This window comes from Ovis aries, chromosome 24, assembly GCF_016772045.2.
Source record: "Ovis aries strain OAR_USU_Benz2616 breed Rambouillet chromosome 24, ARS-UI_Ramb_v3.0, whole genome shotgun sequence".
NCBI lineage: Eukaryota > Metazoa > Chordata > Mammalia > Artiodactyla > Bovidae > Ovis > Ovis aries.
In genome coordinates, this window is record NC_056077.1 from 38,621,312 (window position 1) to 38,630,621 (window position 9,310).

Genomic DNA, 9,310 nt, shown 5'->3' on the forward strand with positions numbered 1-9,310 from the left:
ATCACTGTATAATGACTCTTAAGATTTCCATTTACTCAAAAACATATTCATCCTAAGAATGCCGAACATATTTTAAAAGTGCCTTTCGTAAAGCAAGGAAGAAAGATTTTATAAACTGCACCAATACCTGTTAATGCTACAGGGACATTTAGATAATAAGTATCACTGTTGACTGTTCCAGTGAAGTGAATCAAATGACACATACATTAAAAACAATCATAGCCCTTTTCCCACTGCAGGGCAAATTTTTAATAAGATTTCCCCCAAATTTGAAAGTAATATATACCATTCCATAAACTTGGAGAATAAAAACTGGGAAAATAAAACATCTGTATATCAGTTTTTACATTATTTAGACCATAATATATAAGACTGCTTATTTTTTATGCTTGTGAAATATTTCATCCAAAAATGTCCCATAATTTACTTCACCAATCTATTAGGCACCGCAATTTCCAATTCTGTATTATGAATAGTGTTAATGCAAGCCCCCTGTATGAGGTATTTTTCTGACATCTCAAGACTGTATCCCCAGAAAGAGCTATGTTAATAGCAAGTCTTGAGACTTTCGAGATGTAATACTATCCTTTGCTCTAGTCTTCAAGATCTAAACTGGCTTCCTAGTTTACAAACATGTATACCTGCTGTGACCTTTAAGTTTTCTTCATTTCTTGATTCACAGAATCTGAAACACCTTCGAATGAAATCGCCAAGCCAGCATGCTCCCTGTACCCGAATGCCAAACGTTTAAGTATTATAGTGGATCTGTCTTTATTTTCGAAGGAGGAGATGCTTGTCTGCCTGTACCGTTACCGCAGCTGTGACAGGCAGAAAGCAGGGCGTCCAGGGAGAATCCATCTCTTGGACGCTTTAGACAGCAGTCTGGCTGGAGGAGGGTGCGCACCTGGGCTCCTTCTTCCCGCAGAACTTTCCATCATAAACAACACAGCCACTCGGTGCTACAGTGCTACCCCTAGCTTCAACTAGGAGAAGTGAACTCCGCAAATGCCAGGGCTCGGGCCAACTTCCCACCCTCCCAGCCCCACCGGCTTACTGCGAGGCAAACATCTCCCCCTGGAGCATCACTTAAATTCTAGAAAGCACCTTGATTAACTACTTCATCCGGAAGCGTTCAATACTGCTGATTCTTACAGGCAGCTGCTCCGGCAGCCTGTAATTAAGAATTTTTTTTTTTCTTTTCCCCAAACGCTCCCTTATTACAAGAGATTATGATGATTCCGTCTGTCAGCATTTAGGAGATCTTTAGCAAAAACACACACACAGAGATCCTTAACTTCCAGTGTTCCTGTAAAAAAAACAGGCGTATTAACCCTTTGTGTCCCAAGCCAACGACTCACTCCATCCATAGACATTATGCGGACGCCTTATTCGGTTTGAAAGGCGTAATTCGCAGCATGACACGACAGGAATCTGTATTCCACTAAATAATTTACAGTCAACGTGAATCTTCCAGCAAGAGGTGACTGAGCGTTGGACGGACAGCCTGGTTCTCTCTGGTCCCACCTGCGGGCGGGCAGCAGTTCCCGACTCCGACCCTCGTCTCCTCTGACTTTTTACTTATTATTTTCGGCTGACTCCGTCACGTTCCCTTACTTTCTAACATGCGTGTGCCCTCGCTGCATGTTAAACGACCTCACTTAAACGACCCCCGTGACCACTTGGGACCTAAAGCCAAGAAAACTGTCACGATGCTCAACCTTCTCTCCGCGGCCGCCCTTCCTAGACCCGGGGTATCCCCAATTCCAAACTTTGCCCTCCCGGTTTCCCGGGGTCCCCCCTGGCAACCCGCACCACCTGGGGAAGACGCCAGGAGGGTGGTCACCGGCGGTTGGGCTCCGAGGGCGTGGACGCCCTTGGCGACAGGAGGCGGGGAAGGTCGCCCCCAAGGTCCCCCGCCCCGGGGAAAGCGACCCCCCGAGTCCCGGCCCGAGCCTCCTGGCGACCCCGGCCGTTCCGGACGCTCGCCCGGCCCCCGCGACGACCCCGCCGGCCCCCGCCTCGGGGGTCCCCGCACCCCCCGCCTCGGGCTCCGGGGCCCGGCGCGCCGCGGGCCTCGGCGGTCGCCAGCCCGCAGCGCTGTCGCCCAGACGCTGTCTCCTCGGGCGGACCCGGACCCCCAGCCGCCGAGCCGGGAGCGGCCGTCCCCGCTCCCCGGCGGTCCGCGACCCCCACCCACCCCCGGCCCGGCCCCAGGCCGCCGGGCGGGCCGGCCACACCTCCGACACTCACCGCCGCCGCCCTCGCCGCCGCCGCCGCCGTCTTCGTCCATCTTGAGGCGGCTGCCGCAGCCGGCGAGCCCGGGGCCGGCGGGCGAGGGGCCGCGGGTGCGGAGCGCGCGGGCGGCCGGGCGGCTCCAGCAGCGCGCGGGCCGGGTCGCGGCCCGGGCCTCCTCCCGCGGGGCGGGGCGCTCAGCGCGCGGCGCCGCCGTCACGTGGCGCGCAGGCCCCGCCCCGGGCGCGGTGGGCGGGGCCCCGCCGGCCCCCCTCGGGAGCGCGCGCGGCCCCGCCCGGAGCCCCGAGCGTCTGAGACGGCACCCTGGCGGGCAGGGGCCAGCATCCTCTGGACCGACGTGGGGTCCGGAGAACAAAACCTGGCGGCAAGGGGCTTGGGGGGTCCGGGGGCGGGGGTCCTCCTCGCACTTGCGCTCAGCGAAAAAGCTCAAGAAACGTACTTAAAAGTCAAGCCTTCTCCCTTCGTCCAGAGGCATTTCAGAGTCATTCCAGCTTTTCAGCCCTTTCTGGGGTGTCATGGAGGCCCTCCTTTCCTGGCGATGAGTGCGCTTTGACATTCATAAAGTGTAAAGCTTATGGATGAACGTTATCTTAAGGCTGGAACCGAATCCCCAGCCGGCACACCTGGGGCCCACCCTCAGAGGGGTCGGCCAGACACAGACGCTCCTGCGCTTTCGCGCCAGCCGCCCTGGGCAAGCTGCCAGCTGCCCTGGATTTACGATCCAGAAGGAGCTCTGAATTCAATTTCCCGTGGGCACAGCCAGGGTCCTCGGCACAGGCCTCCTGGGCAGCAGGCCTCCGTTGGCCCGTGCTCCGGACCTCCCTTCCCATTCCACATCTTGTTTCCAGTAAGTTCTCTGCCTCCCCCCCAGCCCCCACCACCACCATTGAATGTGACCCCTCCCAAGCTTTTCTGTTCAATTTGCTTGAACTAAATTGCATTAAAGAAAAGGAAACATTGTAATGGAGGAGATAATTCATCTCTAATACAGTTTACTAGCAACTGTTTTATATCTACAGATGGCCCATTGAGTTGAAGGAACTTTCTGCTGTCATTTATCAAAACTGCCGTTTTCACTTTCTTTGTTCGAGGTTGTGGGATGATCCCAAAGAATTCAATCTCCTAATAATCTCAAGTTATACAACCAGCATTTGGGTGCTGCTCAAGGCTCCCCACATAGTTCTGGGTGCAGATAAGACGTGTGGCAGCTTATGTGACGAAGGCACAGCAGAAAGGGGGTCTGGGCATCAGGCCTCAGCCCTCAGACTTGGCTTCCTGATCTTGTTCCTGTAGCCTTGGTTATCCTGGAGATAACAGCGTAGTTACTGAGAAAGAATGACAGTATACTTTGAACTTGATAATGTGACATGTGCAGCTTTGAACTCAATGATATTATCAATTTTAAACACTTTTCAATGTCAGTTCCAAATTCTTTAGATTTCTTAAGAGTGTGATCTGTAGTGCTTCTCCCAAGTTTGAGTCTGAAAATTGCTTCTCCAATCACCACCTAAGCTCATTGCCATCAGAATCAACCATAGCCCCATTATTTGTAAGCAGAGAGTTAGATCAATATTATCCCCACAGCTTAGCCAGGGCCTCCATTTCCACAAAGCCTGCAAAAGGTGTTGGGAGAATAAAAGCTTAAGATGAAGTGAAGTGAAGTTGCTCAGTTGTGTCAGACTCTTTGCAACCCCATGGACTGTAGCCACGCTCCTCCGTCCGTGGGATTTTCTAGGCAAGAGTACTGGAGTGGGTTGCCATTTCCTTCTCCAGAGGATCTTCCCAACCGAGGGATTGAATGTGGGTCTCCAGCATTGTAGGCAGATGCTTTACCATCTGAGCCACCAGGGAAGTCCTGAAGCTTAAGGTGCACACCTTTATTTCTGCACTTGAATGGGGTAATTGGAAGACTTAAAAACCTGCAGTGTGCAAAGGAATGAATATCTAATTGGAAAATTAGAATTTTTTTTTAAAGGGAGCTGCTTTCCAGTGTCTCTTAAATCCCACCAAGATGTGCTATGCTATACTCAGTCACTAAGTCGTGTCCGACTCTTTGTGCACTATGGACTGTAGCCTGCTAGGCTCCGTTGTCCATAGGATTCTCCAGGCAAGAATACTGGAGTGGGTTGCCATTTCCTCCTCCAAGAGATCTTCCTGACCCAGGGATCTAACCCGCTTCTCCTATGTCTCCTGCATTGCAGGTGGATTTTTTACCACTGAGCCACTGGGGAAGCCCCTCCCACCAAGGCAGCAGGCATTTTAATCTGCTCACAGGCAGATTGCTCCTACAAAGGAAAATTAAGTATCCTAGTTATCCACTGAGATAGGCACTCACTTTATGCCCATCTATGTTACTTAGATGTTGAAAGCTTTATATGTCAACCTGTAAGGAAAACAATTCATGTAGCAGACACCACTCCAAGGTAGCAAGTGTTAAACCCAAAACCTTGTTGCAATCTCATTCCATCAGACAATACATATTTAGGGACTTGCTTTGTTTCAAGCACTGCCCAGGTGCTGGGAATACCGTGATGAAAAGGATAGATTCCCTTTGTGCCTTCAAGGGCCTTCTGACCTAGGAGGAATGTAGCCATTAAGCAAATAATTACTCAAATAATTATCTAATTGAAAATGTGATGTCCTGCTCTATTTATGGCGTCATCATCTCAATGGACATGAGTCTGAGCAAACTCCAGGAGATAGTGAAGGACAAGGAAGCCGGGCATGCTGCAGTCCGTGGGGTCGCAAAGAGTGGGACACAACTGAGCAACTGAACAACTCTATTTATAGACTTTCTCTTACTGTTTTCCTGTCTACTGGCTTTGCAGCCTTGAAACTCCTTCAGACCAAGACTGTAGTCCGTATTTATTATGTCTCTGTGATCCACTGCAGGGCCTGGCCATATCAGAGAAGGGGAGAAAGCAACAGTATTTGCTTGAATTGGACATATCTGGTTTTGCTGCTGGACAACCATGGCAAGCCGAAGTGGGAGACATCTTGAAAACATGTTGAAACCCATTTATCAGCCTTTGACCATTGCAGAATGAGCTTAAGAAATCAAAAAAATGTGCACACATTCCAGAAAGGTCAGAGGACTTCTCCTTTCTATTCATCTCAGTCCTCCAAGAGAAAGTCTATGCAGTTGGACAGAAGGGTCCTCGTGCAGCACTGAGGTCACAATAGCCCAAACTCTGCCAAGGCCAGTTTCTTCACCCTCAGCCAGAAAGAGGCAGCCCACGCCGCCTGCACAAAGCAGTTCCCGTGTCCTCTGATAACTAGTCAGGAGATTCAGAGACAGCAGTGACCGTCAGCAGATGGAAACCTCAGCTAATCCCTTACATCTGCTCAGGGGTCTGGTCCAGCCTGGGGAGCAGGCAGTGGCCCGCTCACTGCCACATCACAGTCACGAAAGGAAAACAGTGCTTTCAGAAATCTGATTTCATCTAGGAAAGAAAATATCTCATTGGAGTGGAGATGATTTTGTGCAGACTAGTGTTCTCCACTCTGCCCAGGCGAACAACAGGGGACCAAGTGTCAAGTCACACCCTCATTAAATTTTCAAAGACCCAGACATCACTTTCTTCACAGAGTCCATCTCCCTTTCTTTCTTTTTTTTTTTTCCCCATCTCCCTTTCCAATCATTCAGGGCAGTCTAGCTTGGTCGTGTTCTCTTCCCCCTTGGAATCCACACAACTGACGAGTTCCGTGGCCTCACGTTACCAAGGGCAGCTTAATTCCTTTCAGATTGATTAGTCACTTGCATTTTTGCAAGAACAAAGGCGGGTCAGATTTCTCAGTAATGTTAAACTTCGGGGGGGAAAAATAACTTGGCCACCATTTTGAGCTATTTCTTTGGAAGAAAGGCATTTCACTTACGCACTCGAGGCAATGTGGATATTGAGTTCTCAAACACAAAGTGTCTTCCGTAGTAATAAAAAGCTGTCTTATTTTTATCTCACTCTTCATTTTTATAGGATGTCCCTGACCTACTAAAAACAAAAACAAAAAATTTTTTTTTCTAATTTTAAAAGGTCCCCTTCAGAAGTTGGTCAGAGTCTGCTGTGTGCAGCTTAAACTCATTAGGAAAACCCATCCCCGGGTGCAGAGTGGACTGTGGGACAGGCAACTAAAAAGGAAAAAAATGTGAAAATGACAAACGTCAGGACATGGGACATCTGTGATCCCTGTCCTCTGAATAGAAACCGCTCTTAGCCAGCAATCGAGTGGCAGAACAACACCCCTGACAGAGTATTCTGTGACCCAGAGAGCCTCACTGTGCCCGAGCTAGTGTGAGTCTGCAGTCTGACTTGTCGGGTGGCGAAAGCCAGCCACGAGTTCCCGTCGTTCACTGACTTTGCCCAGTAAGGTCATTAGGCCCCAGCCATGAGGCATCACAGCACGTCACCTCTGCTAAGTGAATATTTCAGGCTCTAAAGTCAGACGGCCCAGGCACTTCGTGTTCTTGGCTGTGTGACCTTGGGCAAATGACTTCACCTCTCCTAGCACCCTAGTTTCTGCGGCTGAAATGGAACCGACAGTGACTCTGCCCCATACAGCTACTCTGAGAACTAGAGCTCAATGCTATCATACGCCACGAGTGTAGGGCACACAGTAAGTGCTCAATCGATGCTCATCCTTGTCACGCACAGAAAGCTTCTCTGCTCCCTCTTCCCCAAGCCCGCCAGGATGTAGGTGTCAGGATTGGGAGGCAAGGGTGGGTCTCAGGAAGGGCTCCCCGCCTTCACCACCACCTTCTAGCTGTTCTGCTTCCAAGTCTGTTCTCGGGAACACACCTTGCCACGCCACACGCGCTCTGCTTGTGGACTGTCCCACACGTGACACCTCCTCAGTCGTGTCAAGAACTGGGGGGACGTCCCTGGAGGTAGAGTTAAGACTCGGCACTCCTGCTGCAGGCGACACTGATCCCTGGTCTGCATGTGCCACGCAGCACAGCTGCCCCTTCAAATCTACAAAAAGCCTATAGCTACCATCGTACTTATTTTTGAAAGACTGACAGATTTTCCCCTGAGATTGGGAACCAAGCCAGGACTTCACTCTCAGCACCGCCGCTCCTCAGAGTCCTAGGAGTTTGAGCCGGAACGAACTTGCAAGAAACGCAAGAAAAGGCACACAAGTGCCAAAGGAAAACACAAAAGCGCTCCTATTTACAGATGATGTGCTTGTCTACACAGAAACTTCCAAGGGACCCGTTTAAAAAGTCTCCTGGGACTTAGACGTGAATTCAGTAAGGTCACAGGATGTAACAGCCGCGTATAAAAACCAGCTGTATTTCTGTATACTGGCACCCAGCACGTGCAGGTTCCCTCAGAGCACTGCCCCCGGAGAACCCCTGCTACCTCTAATTGCTCCCCGAAGGCCCCAGCTGCTCGGCGGTTACCTGGGGCTGGGTGGTGCTGCCTGGGGCATGAAGGAGCCCCAGAAGTTTAACCTAAAAAAACAAAACAAACAAAAAGAAAGCCGACGAAGTGTAGTTGTACTTAAAAGGAGGGAGTCTGGCTTCGAATCTGTGTTTCTGTGTATCAGGTTTGTGTGTTTGGAATTTGAGGATCCTTGCTGCCATTTACAGTTTTTGTTCATGTACCGAGCTGAATCGTGTCCCCCCTCCCAAAATTCACATCCACCCAGGACCTCAGAATATGACCTTATTTGGAAGTAGGGTCTGTGCAGATGTAGTCAGTTAAGAGGAAGCCATACTGAATTAGGGTGGGCCATAAATCCAGGGACTGGTGTCCTTATGCGAGGAGAGGACGCACGCGGGGGAGATGGCCATGTGAGGGAGGCGAAGCCTGGAGGGAAGCAGCTAGCATCTAAGGAAAACCAGGGACTGCTGGGGACCACCCACAGCCAGGAGAGGGGCTCCGGTCGGCCCTACTGACACCTGGACTTCAGACATCTGGCCTCCAGGACTGGAAGAGATTCATTTCTGTTTGTTTAATTTTTAAAAAATTTTTGGTCGAGATGAGTGGCATGCTGGATCTTATTTCCCCGACCAGGGATTGAACTTACGCCCCGTGCATTGGAATCGGGGAGTCTTAACCACCAGGGAAGCCCCACATTTCTGTTGATTTTAAGCACCCAGTTGGTGATCGTTTGTCACTAGGAAACAAATACAGTCAGATTCTGCCTTTCTGATGATCTAGAGTAAGTAGCCTCTTGCTAAAGATGCCTTAGGGGTTGGGGGAATGGTGGGGAGGGGTGCCTGGCCAATCAGTGTGACTTTCTCACCAGGAGAGTGGATCCCAGATCCTATTTGGGAATTAAAGAAGTGTCTCCTTTGCCAGAAGAAATAGGGCACACCCTCAAGCACGCAGCATTTTTCTGTGTGCAAAGGAAGAGTTGGAAACGCTGCAAACAAAATCACATTCTTGCTCAGCCCCATGAATGCACTGCCCCGGGCGCGCTCGCCCGGCGCCTGCTTGCTCAGCAGAAGGCCGAGAGGGTCAGCTGGCTGGGAGCTTAGTCACAGCCTTTGGAACCCTCCTCCGCAGCTTCTGAGTTCAAAGGAGAGGAGGAGGAGGCTCCTGGACCAGCCCAGCGAGACACCCTACCAGTATGGGTGAGTCAGGTTGTGATGCTGTCCTCATTTCTTCAAAGGTTTTCAAGCTGTCTGGCCTTCTCCTGAGTGGAGGCAAATTTCCTCCTAGGTCTCTGCCCTGGTCTTCACCTTTCCGCCTCCTTTTAATTCTCCAGACTTCCCTGGTGGCTCAGATGGTAAAGAATCCACCTGCAGTGCAGGAGACCTGGGTTCGATCCCTGGGTCGTAAACATCCTCTGGAGAAGAGCATGGCAACCCACTCCAGTATTCTTGCCTGGAGAATCCCATGGACAGAGGAGCCCGGTGGGCTACAGTCCACGGGGTAGTAAAGAGTCGGGCACGACTGAGCGACTATCACTTTCACTTTCAGGACTAGAACAGGCAAGAGTGGTGCGTGGCTTTCCCCCGCAGCTCCACTGGCAACAGCGCGGTCAGTCTCTGCAGCATCCCCAGCATCACCCCGTGTCCATCGTGGAATAAGCATAACATTCTGATAACGAT

General features: G+C 50.9%; 1 protein-coding gene across 2 annotated transcripts in view; it reads right to left on the reverse strand.

Moving 5' to 3' along the window:
- The window catches only part of CYTH3 (cytohesin 3), a 69,898-nt gene extending 67,476 nt beyond the window's left edge, over nt 1-2,422 (reverse strand). For both annotated transcript variants that reach the window (XM_042240307.1, XM_060405726.1), the window contains exon 1: nt 2,251-2,422. In XM_042240307.1, coding sequence (XP_042096241.1) covers nt 2,251-2,290 — 40 coding nt within the window. In that variant the 5' untranslated portion in view covers nt 2,291-2,422. The remainder of the gene's footprint in view (nt 1-2,250) is intronic.
- Nucleotides 2,423-9,310: the final 6,888 nt, after the last annotated feature.